Raw genomic sequence first — 20,708 nt, 5'->3', positions numbered from 1 at the left:
GAAATGAACCACTACTGACTTGATGACAGCTCTGAAGGCAGGAAATTTACTAACCCTGAACTCACCCAGAGCTCCTGAAGTCTCTTACTCAACAGCTTTTTCAATGTCAAGTTTGTAAAATCACCAAGAGTGAATGAACCAAGACATTTACAATTTAAAAGACATGTGACTATATCACTTATGTTATTTACTGAATTTAGACCAAACACAAAATCTGAAAGAGCAGCCAGAATTGTAAGACAGAAAAAAATAATTCTTTCACAAGATTTTCAGCAGAAGGATAAAAGGTGAAAAATGTCAATAATTTGAACTAAAAGAATGGGGTGGGGGGGAAGACCCCAGGCCTTGATCCTCAAAGTCTAGGGTAAGTGACAAGGATGAAAGCCCTACTGAAGTCAATTGGAGCCAGCGTTTAACGTGTAAAGAGATCACAAGAGTAGATGCGGTCACGACAGCCTGGATGTGAGGAGGAAGAGCGACAGGTGGAGGCAGAGCCCAGTGCAGGTAGGGCTTTCAGAGCGGCTTCTAGAACCGTCTGCTCAAGAGCCTAACAAGCTTTTCTTTCTTTTTCTTTTTTTTTTAACAGCTTTATTGAAATATAATTCACATACCATATAATTCACCCATGTAAAGTGTACAACTCAGTGATTTTTAATATATTCACAGATATGTGCAACCATCACCTAAAATATATTCACAGATATGTGCAACCATCATCTAAAATCATCACAATTTTAGAATATCTTCATTACTTTAAAAAGAAACCTGGGACTTTTTATTGATTACACTCCTAATCAACCGCTAATCTACTTCTTGTCCCTATATATTTGCCTATCCTGGATATTTCATATAAATCGAATCATACAATGTGGCCTTTTGTGATTGGTTTATTTCACTTAGCATAATGTTTTCAATGTTGTAGCACGTACCAATACTTCATTCCTTTTATGGCCAAATAATATTCCACTGTATGGATATATTACATTTTGTTGATCTATTCATCAGTTGATGGACATTTGGGCTGTTTCCAGTTTTTGGCTATTGTGAATAATGCTGCTATGAACATTCATGTTTAAGTTTTTGCTTGAATAGTTGTTCCTTTAGGGTACATACTTAGGAGTGGAATCGCTGGGTTGTTATGAACCTTTCTTTACACCAGACAGACAGACTCCCTAAGCAAAGCCTGGCCACCGGCACAGAATGAGTCTCTGCTGAGTGCCTAAGTGCTCAGTGAACCTTGATCCATGCAGTGATGGATGACCACAAGTAATGGAAAACAGCCGCAGATGAGCATGCTAAAGCACGTGACACAGAGGCAAAAAAAGGTAGAGGCAAGACGATGCTGCAGCACAACTGAAGTCATATGGGACTTATTTTGAATGAAGTAAACTTTAATGGGCAAGTAGCTGACACATAACTAACCAAAAAACAGACACACATTAGCATGATGGGCTAAAAAACAAGTGACGCATTCACATTACTTTTTCAGCAAACAGATGGTATTGCCATATATTTATTTATGCCTCACTCTTTTAAATGAACAGCCAAAAGAGATAAACGAAAAAAGAAATTCAGAGGAAACAGGCAGTGCAGAGAGCAGAGACATTAATTTTTAAAAAAACAACTATCATTACTACCCTGAGAGTGATAAAAGAAGATAAAACTAGAACAGAATACTGTAAAAAAGGAATAATAAATAATAAAAGTTCTTGGAAATTTTTAATAAGATAATGGAAATAAAAATTCAACAGAAGGACTGGGAATTTAAAGTCGAGGAAACCTCAGAGTAGAATAAACAGTTAAAGAGATAAAAAAGAGGAGGAGAAAAGATAAGAAAAATCAGAGGATCATTTCATGAAGCCCAGCATCCTTCAAATATGACTATCAGAACGAGAAAGAGCATGGAAGAAAGTATCAAAGAAACAGTGGAAATTCTAAACGGCCCAGCCCAGTGAGTACGAAAAGGCCCACACCAAGTCATGTCATTGTGAGATTTCAGAATAGAGCTGAAGAAAAGATCTTAAAAGCTTCAGTTAAAACAAAACAACAACAGCTGACACCTAAAACTGGTTGCATACAAAGGAATGGGAATTGGAATAAGCATAAGTCTCCTCAAAAGGAAGAGCAGGAGTTATGTCAGCAAAAAAAGGGGAGAAAGGAGCCCCCAAAAGTCTCTCCTCCATCACAGCACTGAGAAAAAGGCAAAAACTGTCAAAATCAACTTTGTTCAGAACTCTGGAAATTAACCAAAAGCTTGCAGCAATTTGGGGAGCATTTAGTCAAGAAAAACAACAGTGAGCTTTGTGGTGTTTTAACTTGGCTTATTCCCTCCCCCATCTCAACCCCATCAATAACATGCAATCGGAGTGAAAGCAGCAGCCCGGCAGCCGCTGGGAAGGCTATCTTTTTTTGATCTGATTCTGAGCTCCCCAATGCAAAAGTCTTGCACATACTGACTCCCCATCCTCGGAAAGATTTGTCAAAAACAATTAAGAGGTAATTGATTAATTTGAGGACTGCCTGTGGCAGTCCACAACAGTTAAGGCAAACAATAGGCTAACCAGAACGCTTAACAGGAAAAGCTGGGAAATGAGATGTCCATAAGGGCTTAGAAAAGCTCAGGGATATCCTGGGAATCCAGAAAGTTATGTTCACACCTAGGGCTATGTTCAAGTTCAGGAAAGACTTGAGAGGGTCCTACGCTTTCACCTCTGACTGACCTTGAGGCTCTGTACAAGCAGGACCTAAAGGTTAAGTAAGAGTTGTCAACTGCCTGGCAGACTGCCTAAGGCATGCCCCAATACACACACAGAGTCCTTTGATGAAGACTGGCAGGTGGCATTTAAGGAAATCTCAGTCCAATCATTAGTTGACAACCACTAAGCTAACTGAGCAGACACTTCAGTGGCCACATACAACAAAGAATATAGACTTTACAGAATTAGTTTTTAAAAAGTCACCAACAAACAATAACAAGCAACCTTGGGGAGGGGGGAAGTATCTGATCTTCAGAGTTGTCATATTATGTTATTTTAAATGTCTATTTTTCAACAAAAATTATAAGGCATGCAAAGAAACAAGAAAGTATGGCCCACAGACAGGGGAAAAAAGGAAACAGAGACTATACTTGAGGAAACTCTGACTTACCAAACAAAGACTGTACTATTTTAAATATGTTCAAAGAACTAAAGGAAACCACTTCTAAAGAACTAAAGGAAAGTATAAGGATGTCTCACCACATAGAGAATAGCAATTAAAAAAAAGGATAGAAATTATATAAGAAAACCAAATAGAAATTCTGGAGTTGAAAAGTATAATGGAAATAAAAAATTCACTGGTGGGGCCAGCCTGGTGGCGCAAGCAGTTAAGTGCACAGTGCTCCGCTGCGGCAGCCCGGGGCTCACCGGTTTGGATCCCAGGCATGCACCAATGCACTGTTTGTAGAGCCATGCTGTGGTGGCGTCCCATATAAAGCAGAAGAAGATGGGCACGGATGTTAGCTCAGGGCCAATCTTCCTCAGCAAAAAGAGGAGGATTGGCATCAGATGTTAGCTCAGTGCTGATCTTCCTCACAAAAAAAAAAAAATTCACTGGAATGGCTCAACAGCAGATTTGAACATGTGGAAGAAGAATCAGCAATCGTGAAGACAGGTCAACTGAAATTATCCAGTGTGAGAAACAGAAAGAAAAAAGAATGAAGAAAAATGAACAGAGCATCAGAGACCTGTGGGATTTCATCAAGTGTACCAACATGCGCATACTGGGAATCCCAGAAGGAGAGAGAGATGGGGCAGAAAGAATACTTGAAGAAATGATGGTTGAAAACGTCCCAATTTTGATGAAGAAGATGAAGCTCATCAAACTCCAAGTATAATAAACTCAAAGAGATCCAACCTGGACAGATCACAATCAAACTGTCAAAAGCCAAGAAGAAAGAATCTTGAAAGCAGCAAGAAAAGTGAGTCATCACATACAAAGGATCCTAATAAGATTACTAGCTGATTTCTTATCAGAAACCATGGAGGCCAAAAGGCAGTAGGATTAACATATTCAAAATGCTGAAAGAAAGACTATCAGTCAAGAATTCTCTATCCAGTAAAACGATCCTTCAAAAATGAAGGAGAAATTAAGAGAGTCTTAAATAAGCAAAAACTGAGAGAGTTCATCATTGGTAGACCTGCCCATCAAGAAATAATAAAAGAAATCTTTCAGCCTGAAATGAAAGAACACTAGCCAGTAAATCAAGTCCACATGAAAAAATAAAGAGCACTATGAAAAGTTAACTACATAAGTAAATATAAAGAATAGTCTAAGTGTGTTTTTTGTTTATAACTTTTTTCTTTTATTTAAAAGACAAGTGCATAGAGCAATAATTATAAATCTGTGTAGATGGGCATACAATGTATAAAGATGTATGATTTATGACAATAACAACACAAAAGATGGGGAAAGGAATGGACCTATATAGGAACAAAGTCTGTATATACTATTGAAATTAAATTGGTATTAATCTGAACTAGATTGTTATAAATAAAGATGTTAACTGTAATCCCAGGACAACCACTAAGAAAATAACTCAAAGAAATATAATAAGAGAAACAAGGAGGAGATTAAAATGGTACACTAGAAAATATCATTTTAACAGAAAAGGCATTAGCAATGGAGAAATAAAAAACCAAAAGAGACATAAGATATATAGAAAACAAATGGCAAAATGGCAAACATAAATCCTACATTAACAGCAATTATGTTAAATGTAACTGGCTTGAACACTCGAATTAAAAGTAGACATTGGCAGGATGGATTAAAAAAAACATGACCTAACCATATGCTATCTACAAGAAACACACTTTAGACTCAAAGATACAAACAGGTTGAAAATAAGAGCTTAGAAAAAGATACACCACAAAAACAGAAACCAAAAGAGACCTGGGATGGTTATATTAATATCAGACAAAATACACTTTCAGACAAAATTGTTATTAGAGACAAAAAAGGGCATTTTCAATGATAAAAGGTCAATACAGTCATGTGTTGCTTAACAATGGAGATATGTTCTGAGAAATACGTTCGTCATTGTGCAAACATCATCGTGTACTTACACAAACCTAGATGGCATAGCCTACTACACACCTAGGCTCTATGGCACTAATCTTATGGGACCACCATCATATATGCAGTCTGTTTTTGACCGAAACATCGTTATGTGGTGCTTGACTGTACATCAATAAGATATAAAACTATAAACATAGAAACACTTAACAATAGAACTCCAAAATACATGAAGCAAAAACTGACAGAATTGAAGGGATAAATAGACAATTCAAAAATAATAGTTGGAGACTTCAATAACCTACTTTGAATAATGGATATGACAACTATACAGATCAACAAGGGAACATTCTCCAGGAAAGACCATATGTTAGGCCATAAAACAAGTCTCAATAAGTGTAAAAGGATTGAAATCATACAGACTATATTTCTGATCACAAGGGAATGAAATTAGAAATCAATAACAGAAAAACATGTGGGGAATTAACAAATATATGCAAATTAAACAAGACAATCCTAAACAACCAATGGGTCAAAGAAGAAATCACAAGGGAAATTAGAAAATACTTTGAGATGAATGAAAATGAAAAAACAACATAAAAAACTTGTGGGATAAAGAGGAAGCAGTGCTTGGAGGGAAATTTATATTGTAAAATGTCTCAAATCAATAACCTAAACTTCCACTGAAGAAACTAAAAAAAAAAGCAAACTAACTCCAAAGCAAGCAAAAGGAAGGAAATAATCAAGATTAGAGTGGAAATTAATAAAGAATAGAAAAACAATGAAGAAAAATCAACAAAGCAAAAAAGTTGATTTTTTGAGATTACCGGTTTCCAAGGACTAGGGAAAGGAGGAAATGCGGAATGACTGCCAACAGGTATTGGGGTTTTTCTTGGGAGTGCTGAAAACGTTCTGAAATTAGACAATGGTATGGTTGCACAACTTTGTGAATATATTACAAATCACTGAATTATACACTTTTAAAAAGAGGAACAGTAGATGCCTTCAAAATTCTGCAGGATGATTATTTTCAATCTAGAATTCCATGTCTGAACTTAAATATTGGGAAAATGACAATCGAGGCTAGGTGGGGGAAAGGAAGTGCTGTAAGAGAGCCAACTCCTAAGCTACCATAACAGAAAGCTAGTGTTTGCTGTTTAAAACTTTATAATTTCAGAAATAGCAATTTAAGAATACTACTTAAAAATATAGCAATAAATCCCAGAAGAAATAACCAAAAGACTCCTCCTGAGTACCGATGCACAAATGGCCAAGAACTGACTTATCTGATTTGTATACTCTCTGCATTTATTACTTTAAAACAAAATTTAAAATGATTATTTAAAACAGAGAAATGTCATCATACTCTTAGAAATTGAGCCACCTGAACAAGGTAGTGGGAAAGATCTGGCATTGGGGTCAGAGGACCTGATTTCATGTCCCATGTCATTTATTCCCTATGTAATCATGAGCTAAGCATTGCGTCTTAGTCTCCTCATCTGTAAAATCAAGAATAAAATTACCTGTGCTCCTAACTAAAGAGCTATTATGAGAATCAAATGAAACAATTAAAAGTAGATTGAAAAGCATTGTTTAAAAATGAAAAATTATATACTATCTGTATAACACTGCAAATACTCAAATATTTTAGATTTTACTTATCACAGTGGATATTCATGATTACTGCTAAATTGTCTGTCTCCAGGATTTCCTTTAACTTGAATCATCTGGATTAGGGGCTGGACTAGAAACAGACTCAAGGGATAATTCCATAATCTGCCACATAAACGAAGCAATGTGCTTATGAGCTATCAGGGACAGGATTTCTTTCTCCTAAGAATAAATTATGTCTTCTGGAAATTATGTGCCTGCCTTACATCAATTAAAAAAAGAAAAGCATTTACCTTCACAGTCAAATCCTCATTACCCAGTGTGACATGGACTTGAATAGGTGGGTAGACACCTTTGTCAGTGTGATGTTCCATCGTTGCTCTCATTGCATTCTGAAATACATTAGGGTTATATCAAAAACACAGCTTTATAAAGAAAAACTAATTACAATTGTCAAGTACATATGTACTACTTGAAATTTTAAAAATTTTAATTCAATGGAAAAACGTCAAAGAATCATAATTCTCATAACCAGATTTAAAGAATTATTTTAAAAAAATTATTCAGTCAGTTTTGGAGGACTTGTGAGATATTTTGATTTAAAGAAGCCAATTAAATTCTACATATCTTCCAAAACCAGACGTCTCAACACTTTTAACTAGTTTATATTAGAGCAAAGAATTCTATCCAAATACTTTTATAATTTAGTAGATAACAGGCAAACCTTATTTTTGAAAACAGTTTCATCTCTATTTTTAAGAACCATTTTAATTGTCATAACTTGCTTTAAGAAAAATTTTTTTTTCATATAATATTAACAGCAATGGTCTTATTATGCTATAGAAACTAATCCAATTTACCACTAGTTTGAAAGTAAGGATATTTACATTGTAAAACTGTTTTGCTCAATTTCTAAAGGATAGAGGGTACACAATGTCAACATATCATAAGCACTAAACAATAACATGACATGTAGCATTGGAGTAGAAATTGATAAGACGAGATACAGTTAAAAAGGCAAAAGACAGGTCTGAATTTGGACATAAGAGCGTGTGGCCCCAGCACACCAATCAGGATTGAGTATCCCTAAGAAAGAGATTCTATCATCTCTACCAAGTCCATTTAAGATTAGGTTCCAGATGGAAGCCATTATTATTGACACTATGTAAAATCTGTTCTATAATGTAATATTTCTTTTATTAACCATCATGGGGAACAAGATCTTTATGTAACTGAAATTTCAAGGAAAAAATGAGTTTTAATTCCTTTAAGTGCCAATTGCTTATTTATTTAATCACTTTCACAGAAAGATTTTTGTAAGGTATTAATTAGACAGTTCTTGCAGCCTTAGAACAAAAGCCCATTCTTAAACCTTTGCTGTTCTAAGACAGTTTTTCCATGTTTCAGTGTATTTTTCTTTTTCAAGATCAGGCTGAAAGCCACCTCTTCTCTCTTCTAGTTTACTGCTGGCTGAACACATGGTCACTAACCTAAGAGAGACTAGAGGCTTGATTTAGGGTAGTCCTTTTCAGCCACAGGGACCCCTTCCACTCCTCATTATGCGCTTTCCTGTCTACCAGCCACTGTCATTGATGAGTTATTGGCAAAAAAAGTACTCTCAACATTACTAGCATAATTTTATTTAGTTTTCAAAATTTGTTGTAAAGAGCAAATATAATAGCAGAAGCCCTGTAAATCAATATAAATGACTTTCTCCCCCTAAAAAGCACATAACAGTGAGACTCTAGTCCTTTAAGGGTGGAAAGTTGAGAATCATTCTTCTAAATATTTTGTACTGTAAAAATACAACTTTATAGAGCATTTATAATGTGCTGCCATTGTACTGAACATCTAGTACGTTATTCCCAGTTTTCATAATAACCTAGACAAGATTATCCTCATTTTACAGAAGAGGAAACTGAGGCTCAGAGAGGTGGAGTGACTTGCCCAAGGTCACCCACAAATTAAGTGGCAGAACTTGAATTCAACGTCAGGTCTTTCTGATTCCAAAGTCTGAGCTTATCACTACAGTGAGGTGCCCATCACTGCTGACAAAAGGCTGATCTCCAGAATGTGACATGACACTGAACATGAAATGACATCTTTTAATGAAACTGAGGAAAACCCAGTAGGAAACTTTCAGAGCAGATTCCTAACCTCAGCAAAGGACGGATAAAGGTTATGTAACACTATTTTACAAACCTTGAAAAGTTCAAACACCATGTGATAGAGATGGGATGGTACATAAACCACTTGTATTGGCTGTCCTGGTGATTTTGCTACAGAGCAGAAGAGAAAAATATAAAAGTACAGAGAGATGTGCTTAAAGCATTTTTAAGAATAAACTGTGTAGTGATGAAAAGAAAACATTTACTACGGAGGATAGCAGTATTTGGGGGAGAACTGCCACACCAGTTCTTCACGGAATTAGTGTTTGAACCCCCTGTTCACGTAGACTCATAACTTGACTGTGACAACATGAGTCCTGTAGTCACTCTTGCAATTCTGCATAACAATCTAACCAACCCATCTTCTATTCTTCTCTAGGACAATGAGTCTTTTTAATGGACACTCAACCTTAAAGACAGAATTTTACTTTCCAAAAAGAAGTGTTAAAGTCTATAAATTCCATAGTCCAACTCACATAAACATACTCTATTTTAAAAGGCTATTTTTCAAATGTTTCACCCAGGTGAAATGTTTTCTGTTTTATTTCAGGCATTTCTATGGCTATAGATCTGAACAAAAAATTTAAGCTAGCATCAATCTATCAAAGGATACTAATTCTACATTCAAACATTTAATAGGAGCCAGTGGGGATGGAGGGCAGATAGTGTGTAAAACAGAACTGTTAGTAGAACAAAGGAGTAAGACTCACCATTAGAATTCTAGTTCAGCCAATAATTTGGACTCTCTTCTATATAAACTGACCCTTGGAAACATGGATGGGACATCTGGAAACTACCTATAGATCAGGTTCCCAAACCATCACTTGTGCATTGTGACTCTTATTTACTGAATGGTACCATTATGGACCAAAAGAGTTAATATGGCTTTAGAAAAACACCAAGCAATTCTATTTCCAAGTGAGTAACTTCTTCCACTGCTCTCCCACTATAAGGTCCAGAATACAGCCTACTAAAAGCCTATTTAATTTTACTCTCCTTAAAGGGTCATCTTAACTTAGGAAATGTTTTTCCCTCTACCAAAATACCCTACCTTTAGGAAAAACAGTGAGATTCATCAATCTCCTCCCAAGGCATTTAAACCTTTTTTGTCCAAAAGGCACTAGTCAGGGTGAAAAGAAGAACATCAGAGATAAACAGATTCTCAAATAGATGAGCATCTTTCTTTCTTCTTTTATACCTCCAGCCTTTTACTTCCTCAACAACAAAAAATTATTTACAACTCAGGAAGTGAAATCTTAAAGGGTAAATGTTACATTATTGAAGTGCATATAAAAGTCAAATGTAATTTTCTTGGCATCGTTTTTTCCTATGACTAACTAGAAAATGAAAAATAAGCAAAGAATCAATATTATCGATTAAAAATAAGGGAAATGGGAAAGAAAAAGCCAAAATGTCTTTCAGAAAGAATCCAACTAAATTATATATACACACACACACACATTTTTTAACGTGATTGCTTTCCCTCAGCTTTCATATCCAAGAAGTTGACGAAAAGTCCTTTTATAGTAACAAATCTAAATTCTTCTTATCATTCCTTCTCAGGTAATCATAAACTAATCATTGAGGAAAAGACATCAGGCTTACCATTCAGTTCTTCAAGTTCTAGTTCGGGAGAGTTAATATAATACAAATCACATAGACGCCTAGCATTTTCATAGCCATCTAGTGTGAATCAAAACAAAAAAAGCATTAAATAAATTTACTTTTGTTTCATGCATTAAGATGGCAATAGTATTGACAAATGAAATTTTAAAACTTTCTATAGAAGAAGATATACTTTAATAACCTTAGTTTGGGGAAGGTCTTTTTAAGTATGACCTGACAAAGCCTAATAGCCATGAAGGAAAAACGACAGATATGATTACAAAAGAATAAAAACATCTGTAGGAAAAAAGACACCACAAACAAAGTAAAAAGAAAAACAGCAAGCTGAAAAATAATTACAGTACATATAACAAAGATTTAGAGTTGGTAAGGGTTTAGGAAGTAGACTTCCTCATTCACTGTTCGATACCTTTTTGGAGGTATCAAAATTTTAAATGTATTTTAAATGTTTTTAATTCTAGGAACTGTGCCCTCAAAAATACTAGCAAAAGTCAGCACATATCCAATGATGTTCACTGCCGTATTGTTGGTAATAGAAAAAAAATAAAACAACCTAAATGTGCACCAATAGGAGGATAGATTAATACATTGTGATACATCCATACAGCCATTCGAAACCTGGCGTATATTCATATGTACTAAACATGGTACGATGTTTGTAAACTTGCAGAAAAATATGCATAGAGTACCCCATTTTCCAAAAACAACAATGTAAGACCAACAATTATGTATGTGTATGAGTATAGGTGGCATAAACAGAAAAAAGTGTGGAGAGATGCAAACCAAACTATTATGAAGTATGGCTCCTAGTATAAGGAATTAGAAAGGAGTGAGGAGGGACCTGAATTTTTTGAAGTGAAACAGATCCTCTCATAGTATCACCATACTTTGCCTAACAAAGCATTGTACCAGCAAAATATTCATTCTATACATAATGCACAATTACCATTATGAAGTTATTTTCAAATCCATGCATTTGCTCCTAACAGTTCATCTCATGATACAAATAGTTGTTTTAATAGCAAGAAGTAACACTCAACAATTTTAATTTTTGCATCCTTTCTGAAGGGAGGAATGTAAGTATTTACCTTTAATAACTTCAATTACATTGCAGTTCGGATTTATGCTTCCAATGTGTTTTCGATGAGATGGGCTTCCTTTGCCTTTCCCACCAAACAATAAAGCTATCAAGAAATAAAAAAATAAAAAACAAACAAAACAAGCTAAACTACCGAATGCCCTTTTCCAGACGTGAATACAGTTTCTCTAAATAGTACCAAATAGTAGAACAAATATTTTCCTTAAACATAAACATAGTATTTTACATTCGATAAAAATACCTTTGTATGGCAGACTATTTTCTTTTCTTAATATGCAAAAAAAGTAAAATTAAGTGTTTACTAAAGGGAAGTTTTTTAAATAAATTTAAAATATACCAACGCATTTTATTTAGCTGCTTCTCTTGACTTCTCGACACTTACAGTGCTGATTCAGCAACATTCGAATTGAAATGCGACTCATGTAGAAACGATCCAAAAAGTATTGAACATTCTGGCTGGTGACAGGATCCACCCCGAAGCTCTCCTTGTACTCAATCACACCCTGGGCCATCGTGGGAATAACGTCATTGTGTCGGTTCCTGATCCGTATCACGGTGTCTGTAAAGCTAAACAAACCTGTCTGTCAAAACAGCCAAATATTTTGACAAGTGAATTTAATACTAAAATCTAAGTTTAACTAAGTATAATAGGCAAGAAATTCCAAATTCAGTAAAAGGAGCATCAGTGCATGTTTTCCTACACTTTTTAAAATATATTTCAGACCATACAATATATTGAATCTACGAAGATGTAAGGATTTCCAAAATAAAACTTTCGAAATTTAATTACTTTCTTGGAACTCCTGAAAGTAAGGCTGCCAAAAAACACAATCCTAAAAACGTTAAAGGTCTTTTTTAACCATTATCAACTAAGATCATCTGAGCACTCAGTATGAGGATGTATTCCAGGGACATTCAGCATAAAAGAAGACAGAGCACTTGCTTCTAGGAACACATGCTCTGTAAGGAATGAAGATCAATGAGCCAAGAAAGTCTGTCTGTTTTGGAACTATTCCCTAGGGTTCAAAGGGAGAAAGAACCACTTAGAACAGAAAAGTAGAAAAGAATTCTAATTTCATCCATCCTACGAGTTTAAAAAATGGAAGAGGAAAAGTAGACTACTGTGTTAAAAGAAAAAATTTTCAAAGTATCCTGCCTTCTCATTTCTGTCATTTAGAAGACACTATTGCACGATTAAAGAACTAAATAAAAGAGGAAAGAAGTCCTAATTATGAAGTAATAAAATCCATCTTGTAACACACGCATCAGAATTTACACTTCCGAATGAGTGCTTTCCCATTCAAAGTCATCATCTTGAGTACTATTAACTTATTCCAATGATGCTCTCACCGCCCATAACATTTCTGGAATTCCTAGTTTGTAATTAGCTTCAAAATCAAACTGTGAATCCAAAATACAAACAACAACTCAAAAACAACAAAGAACTCATCATTTCTAGTCACCCCTTTATTTATTTCACCTCTCTCTCTTTCTATAAAACAAAAAACAGTATTATTCTGCTTGGCTGTTCACCTTATTTTCTAGATTCAGCTCTGAGTGACTAACCATTTTCAGAAGGTTCTACAGCATAACGTTTACTTTTAAGCAAGACTGCTTGGGTCCAAATCCTTGTCCCACCATTTGCTGGTTTTATGACCTTAATGCTACTTTAAGTTACCTAACCTCTTTTTGTGCACTAACAGCATTATCTCAACTGAGTTGTTTTAAAGATTAAATGACATCATTCGTGTAAAGTGTGCTCCATACTTATACAGAGAGTAAATTCCAACGTTATTTTCAGACCAAAATCATATTTAAAAAATGAAATGTTGCCATCATCTTTAAAGACAGTCAAAACAATGTGGAATAGACTCTGAGGACAACAAAAGAGGTGGTCTTTAAGTTCTGAGCAACACTCATTGGAATAAGCAGGTAACTGCCTGAGGGGACTACTGGGGTTTATCAATTCTGGTATGTTGGTTATTAAACTGGTCACATTACCTACATTATCTTACAGACCACAGGTCATAAACTGAGACCCACAGACATATTTTTACAGGCCCCTAGTATTTTTAAAAATTTTTAATTAGGTGCCAATCTTTCGAAATTGGGAGATTTCACATTAAAAATTTAGACTTGTGGCTTTTCTTTAAACACACAAAAAGATCAGATGATCTGGGTGCATACCTGCATGGCAATGATCAGCTGGCTGTAGAAGCACACACTCTCCAGGTTAAAAGTCCTCACCAGTCCCTTACCATCCAAGTGGCATTGAGGCCACATCTGGATTTCCACTGATCATCACACTTGAATGTGTCTATTCTTATAGTATGATTAAGAGGAACATGAAGCATTTCTTATACCCAGCCCAATTCAGTGATTTATGTTGCCTGCCTTACCTGTATGGGCTGCTATAGACAAATATACTATTAAATGACCTGGAGTAGTGGGAAACGAAGAGTTCATCAGTTTCCCTAAAGCAACCCAATAGCAGGTTTAGGCTTAATATATTTACATTTTTTTATATGATGTTTAAAGAGTATAAAAATTGCGTTCAGAATAGGGGCAAAACAGGGTACTTACTCATAAATAGTTTTAGCATCTTCAGCACTTTTGTCCTTAAAATCAAGAAGCTCTTGAAGACTCTGGATATACCTAAAATGCAAACCAACAGGGCAAATTTGTTCTTTTACACTTTTAAAGTTCAACATTGTAAGAATATTCAAAATATATTTTTAATATTTCCTAATTTTTAATTTAGAACGGTGCTAGAAATTATGGGTTTAGTAGGATTTTTACACCCATTCACATTTGAGCAAAGTCCTGGCACAAAGTAGTAGAAAGTGCACGTTTTCTCCTAAAAACATAGGTTAAATTTGATTTAAGAATTTTAAGGTTTCCTACTTCTTTTTCTTTAAGTTCTATACTCTAAAATAGTTTTTCAATTTCTTAAATTTACCCCGTACGTGACAGTATAAATACGGATTGTCATGAGAACTGAGTCTGTCACAGTAACTATGTGACCTGGAGCAAATGACTTAATTTGTCTTAGTCTCAGTAAAATGTGGAGGCCAGCCTACCTTTGTCTAACAGTCTAATTTAAACATTTGTACTTTAAAATCTTAATTTTAGAGGTTTATGTCTAATCAACAAATATTTGTTGAAAGCCTACAATTTACCACATAGTTCTTTTAAACAGAACTGAAGAAAAACAAGTCATGAAAATATAGGTTTTTAATTTATTTAATTCAAGGTAGCAAAACACCTGTTAAGGAAGGAGCAAAAAGAAGAAAGCCAAAAGACTTTCTCAAGGTTATGCCTTTCTCAAGGTCATACCACCAAGCATAACAGCAGTACAGGGCTAAAGCTAAAAACACCTCCCTGCCATTCAATGACCTTCAACAGTGTAAGGTCTGCTTTGGCTTGTCTGTGGGCACTTTACCTACTGCCAACTGCTCTAATTCAGTAGGCATTCAGGGCCAGTGAAAGTATTCTATTTTTTTCTGTGTGTGTGTGAGCAAGATCAGCCCTGTGCTAACATCTGCCAATCCTCCTCTTTTTTTTGCTGAGGAAGACTGGCCCTGGGCTAACATCTGTGCCCATCTTCCTCCACTTTATATGGGACGTCACCACAGCATGGCTTGCCAAGCGGTGCGTGGGTGCATGCCAGGATCTGAACCGGCGAACCCCGGGCCACCGCAGTGGAGCACAGGCACTTGACCGCTTGCGCCACCAGGCTGGCCCCGAAAGTATTCTAAAAATCCGTAAATCCATATGATGGTTTAGAAAGCTGTTCCTGGCAAGCAATGGACCTCTCTGCTTTCCAAAGCATTCCAAAGTCAAGTGATTCTGGTATCTGTTTTTCTTTAACCCTTACTTTTCTCTTCATTGAGAAGAGAAAAGAAAAACTATGCTCTTTATTCAAGAAATATTTGAATACCAACGATGTGTTGGCACAGATTTCAAAATGCAGCATACTCTATTTTTAATGAAGAATTAAAAAAAACAGGAATAATCTTCCACAGAAAATTATATGTTCTCCTTTATATTCCATCATAGTCTCTAAACAAATGCCTCTTCCTTACACCATGTTTATGACTGTTCCATACATGGACTAGATAGCATCTGATTATCATATATACTGCAGTCATACTGCTTTTGCTTATTTATTTTTATTTTTCGGTGAGGAAGATTGGCCCTAAGCTAACATCTGTTGCCAATCTTTCCTCTTTTTGCTTGAGGAAGATTGTCTCTGAGCTAACATCTGTGCCAATCTTCCTCTATTTTTGTATGTGGCACGCCGCCACAGCGTGGCTTGATGAGCGGTAGGTAGGTCCACGCCTGAGATCCGAACCACATACCCCAGGCCATAGAAGTGGAGCGCGCGAACTTAACCACTACGCCACCGGGCGGGCCCCTACTTTTACTTATTTTTTAAAATTGATGTTAGATCAGCTTTGCCTACAAAAGCAAAGTTAGGATCTCCGAGAATCATAATTGCGAAATGTCTTGCAGCTAAATTTTTTCCATTTAAGACTGAAATCTGGCTAACTCTTTTGCTTGAAATGTACAGTGCTTCAGAGAATAACACTTTTAAATGAATAACATTAACAAGAAAGGCTGTATATAGGTGGCCACATATGTACATATGTGTCCTCACCTTAATACCTCTACTGTCATTTTTTGGAAGAGAGATCCTAGTTTCTATATGATTCGAATAACTTCTAATTGTTCAAAAATGGTAGAATAAAGATTTTAATTTTTGTGATTTATAAAGATATATTTCAATGAAACAAATTCAGTTTATTAAAAAAATATATACACCCTTGAATACATTTCATCATTCTGACTACAGCATGGTGTAGTAGAAACAAACAAATCTGGCTTTTTTGGTTTTTTTTAAAGATTTTATTATTTATTTTTTCTCCCCAAAGCCCCAGTAGATAGTTGTATGTCATAGCTGCACATCCTTCTAGTTGCTGCATGTGGGACGCGGCCTCAGCATGGCCGGAGAAGCGGCGCGTCGGTGCGTGCCCGGGATCTGAACCTGGGCTGCCAGCAGCGGAGCGCGCACACTTAACCGCTAAGCCACGGGGCCGGCCCCAAATCTGGCTTTGAATCCCAGCTCCACTATGAGTGGTACTGCCTTAAGAAAGCACTTAGCCTGTAGGTGCCTCAGTTTCCTCATCTGTAAAATGGAGATAATAACACCTACCAGGCGTGGTTGTTGAAAGGATTAAAGGTAATGTATATAAATCCCTAGCCGTTAACAAATGGTAGATTTTTTTATTATATTGTAACATAACATCCCTGTAGATTTAATAGCACAAATCTTAAATTTAGTGTATTTCTGTGCCGTTTGGATTGGTTTTTTCAAAACCAAGGAGTGGTACAATCCAGGATTCAGAAGACAAGCCCAGACACACTCCAAAAAAGGAGGAATGCTGCTACTACCTTAAGATTCCACTGAAGAGTAAAAATATATGTGCTCAAACCTTGAGTCAGTCCACTGCTCCATTGAAATGGCAAACACAAGATGGGAACCTTACCAGCTTTGTACCAATTGAACTGAGGGAGTCCTGAGAAGATTATCTGGAAGAAGACTTATTTCTTTCATTATATTTGCCAATCTAACAGGCAACTCTTGCCGCAGAAACATAAATGAGGTCTTTTCACAAGCATTCACGGATCCTGAAACCAAACACGGTGGGAACAGCAGTTAAGTAGAAGACATGAGGCAGTAGAAGCCAAGAAGCAGGGAAAACACCGATGGAGTTATTTGGCAAGGGTGGTAGTTTCACCATAATGACAGGGCAAGGACAAGGAGGCAAGGGATGAGATAACCCAGCCGCCAGGGCTGTGAGGCATCCTGAACGACTTTCTAATTCCTGACATTCCAATCGCCTTGTACAGCAATGAAGATACTTTCCTGTCTCCATTACTTGCGTCCTTACTGTGATCTCCCGTCTTAGAACTAAGGTACCTTGAGCAAGTCGGAGCAAGGTGCAGCGTTTAACAGTAGGAGCTGCAAAAGCCTATCCTACCTCACCTGCTATCATTTAGAAAATCTGTCTCCTAACTCCGGGTTTTTAAGAAGTGAATACCTGTCTAAGAAACAGAGAAATCTTGACATGTGCGTGGGAACCACTGTACTAATTACCATAAGCAAAGAGTAAATGAAGAGGAGGGCTTTTAGGCCACAGGAAGGAAAAAATACCAATGCCTGTTCGCAACAATCTTCAAACTTCTCCCCCAGCAGCTCCTATTCAACTGATTCCTGGAAAGCGCCCTGCTCTTCCTCCACTCCTATATCAGGATGCTAAGCAGAACAGTTGTAGAATGTCCTCTGGCAAGCAGTTAAACTGCAATGCATTTTAAACTCACTAATTTAATTTCACTGTTTTAGCAAGAGACAACCTTAGCAAAAACTAGATTGTCAACAGCAGGAATTACAGTATTAAAGGAATATATTTTCTTGTGAAAGTTTAATGGCCTACTTGTGAACAAGGACAAATTCACGCCTTAACCACATTAAAGTCATTTTAAAGTAAAAACAAAAACCAAGGGCTTTGAGTCAAACCAATTTGACACTGTAAGCCACAATTTAAAGATAAAGTTGCCAGCCATGCTGGTATCTTTCAAGCACACTAGTGACCTGACAGCACTTACAATGCAGAAGATAACTTTTTCTACTCAAATTCAATGAGTTTATTAGGGTTTTCCCTTTCCCTCATCGCCCCCATATGAGAAGTCAAAGTTAAATGCCTAACTCTGCAATTCCTCGGCCATCTGTTGCATCCCTTCTAGAGAAAACCAGGAAGCACCCATCAGAAGAGGAAAGTGGATAGTCGCTTCTACAGGGGTGAAATGTGGCAAACCCCACAGCATCTTGTACTCCTGCACTTTACCTGTGCTCAAGCCTTATTTGCTAATGATGAAATGAATGTGCTGTTGGTGGGTACACTCTTAAGTGGCAAGAAAAACATTCTATGGAAAACCTGGGCCAGTTATAACCTGCTTCTCCGATCATCGCGCCAGTTTTATGCAATCATCATATGTAAAACTGAGCATTTATCTTATCTCTGCAGAATCAAAACAGGACTCCCCGAGATGTCCACACACTTGCCTCTCACGGGAGCTGGGCTCTTCGAAAGGGGCCTGGCAGCGAGCGCGGACCTGCACACGTGCGCTGAAAGGCGGGAGGTCATTCCACCCGCGGCCCTCCTGGTTTTTCAACAATATACAGTGAAAAGGCACACGCCCCGGGTTACTCACCCGGCCTGCCAGCGCCCGCACATGAGCTTAAGGATCTGTCCGCGAGGGAGGAAGGAAGCACCTAAGGCGCTGGGGTGGCGGGACGTTAAGGAGGAGGGGGGCCACGGAGAGGAGGGGGCCAGCGCCGGCCGGCCCGGCCGGGATCAGCGGCCGCGCACAAAGGCCCGAGGCCCGGGCCGCACTCACCGAAGTCCAGGAACTGCTTCATAGAGAGCGGGGACGGCGAGAAGCGCGCGTAGAAGTCCACTTGGCCCGGAATGCCGCGTTCGGGCGCCGGGCCCGAGCCCGAGTCCGAGGTGAGGCTGCGGCTGGCGCCAGGGCGGGCGGCGCGCAGCCCGGGGCCCGGGCCGGTCGAGGCGGCTCCGCGCAACAGCCGCGCCAGCCTCATGCCGAGCCCCGCCGGAGGCGCCCGAGCCCCCGGCGCCAGGTCGCCACTCCGCGCCGCGACCGGGCGCTACGTGAGGGACGTGGCGGGCCGCGGGGGCGGGGAGCCGCTGTCACCGCCGCGGCCGCCGCCCCCTCGCTGGAGCCCGGCCCCCTGCGCCGCTGGGCGGGAGCCACGGAGGGGGGGGGGGCGGGGAGCGCGCGGGAGCCGCTCCCGAGCCAGAGTCCGGCCCCCCTCGCCGCGGGGCGGGGCCGGCAAGCGGAGGGCCGGGAGCGCGCGCGCAGGGGGCCGGCGGGAAGCTGGCGGGTGCGCGAGGAGGCCCAACTGCGGGGCCGCCTCCGGGGCCCCAGCCTGTCCCAGCCGCACCGGCGGAAAGCCTGCGGCTGGCTGTGGCGCCCCAGGACGCTAAGTCGCGCTCCCGGTGTGCTGCGCCCCTTTCCACGCCCATTGGAACAAATCCACCTTCCCGCTTCCTCTGCCCTCCCAGCCTCAGCCAAAAGGCTCAAGAACAGGGCCGCGCTCCGCTTCCACACACCGCGGTCTCCCGCTGTGAGCGTGTTCCAGAAACTCCTCTGTGATCCAAGCCCCACATTTTCCAGGTGAAGAAACAGACCCGGAGAACTTCAGGAGTCGAGCCTTGTCAGACAGTGGGACATAAATACGAATGGTGAACGGTGGAGAGTGTGGTCCTAAATAACATCACAGCGACTGCAGTCCCAGGAGAAGATGATTGGCAGCCCAATTTGAAGCGTTATCTCCAGGCGTTCTCGGCACTGTCACAGTGTAGTTAAAGGGTCCTTCCATTCCGACTCCCCTTCTCTTTGACTGTCTTCTTAGCATCACAGTTCGGCTGCTCCAACCTTTACAGGTTTCTAAATAGTGAATATAAGACTAGACAATTGCTAATATTGATTCAATCCCGTAGACAGAGCTGCAACGGCTGCAGTTCACAGTGAACATCACTGCTAGCCCTTCTCCACTGCTTCTTCCCCATATAGCCACCCCCAGTAATTTGCTGTCTCAGATGCAACAAAATTACTTTTCCATCGGTTTGTAGTTTATCAATTAAAAGGAAAATATATATATATATATATATATATCTCTTTAGCAGTTACTGGTATAGAGTAACAAATCATTTCTCCAAGGTGGTCAGGTCTTGGGTTGTATAAAAATATATGTATAAAGAATGAGATGAGAGTCTCTTTTTAGGGTGTATTGGTCCCAGAAGTTTAGCTTGAAGGAGAACGTTGACCACCTGGAAACAAGTGTAGGTAGTTGAGGGGATGGGGTGGAAGCAGCACTTGAACGTATTCTCTGAAAGTGGTGCCTCTAACAGTTTTTCCAGGTATCTGTTAAACATGGCGGTTGTTAGAATTCTAGTAAAAATATCTTAGAGGAAGCAGTATGAACATAAGACTCTGAAATGTAGAGAAAGAAATCAGAGGGTGGTGTCTATTTTATGTGCTTGCTGCCCATCACCATACTCTGTACC

The 20,708-nt window shown here is 38.7% G+C and overlaps 1 protein-coding gene across 2 annotated transcripts in view; it reads right to left on the bottom strand.

Moving 5' to 3' along the window:
* PDK1 (pyruvate dehydrogenase kinase 1) overlaps window positions 1-19,250 on the bottom strand; it is a 30,434-nt gene extending 11,184 nt beyond the window's left edge. For both annotated transcript variants that reach the window (XM_004428183.3, XM_087435398.1), the window contains exons 1-8: window positions 19,018-19,250; window positions 17,106-17,247; window positions 14,140-14,211; window positions 11,939-12,123; window positions 11,546-11,641; window positions 10,437-10,514; window positions 8,866-8,942; window positions 6,957-7,055 (exon numbers count right to left, since the gene is read on the bottom strand). In XM_004428183.3, coding sequence (XP_004428240.2) covers window positions 6,957-7,055; window positions 8,866-8,942; window positions 10,437-10,514; window positions 11,546-11,641; window positions 11,939-12,123; window positions 14,140-14,211; window positions 17,106-17,247; window positions 19,018-19,219 — 951 coding nt within the window. In that variant the 5' untranslated portion in view covers window positions 19,220-19,250. The remainder of the gene's footprint in view (window positions 1-6,956; window positions 7,056-8,865; window positions 8,943-10,436; window positions 10,515-11,545; window positions 11,642-11,938; window positions 12,124-14,139; window positions 14,212-17,105; window positions 17,248-19,017) is intronic.
* Between the last annotated feature and the right edge of the window lie 1,458 nt (window positions 19,251-20,708).

This window comes from Ceratotherium simum, chromosome 9 (assembly GCF_057802395.1).
Source record: "Ceratotherium simum simum isolate JZ-2026a chromosome 9, ASM5780239v1, whole genome shotgun sequence".
NCBI classification, from domain to species: Eukaryota; Metazoa; Chordata; class Mammalia; order Perissodactyla; family Rhinocerotidae; genus Ceratotherium; species Ceratotherium simum.
This window is presented reverse-complemented; position numbering and strand designations above follow the sequence as displayed.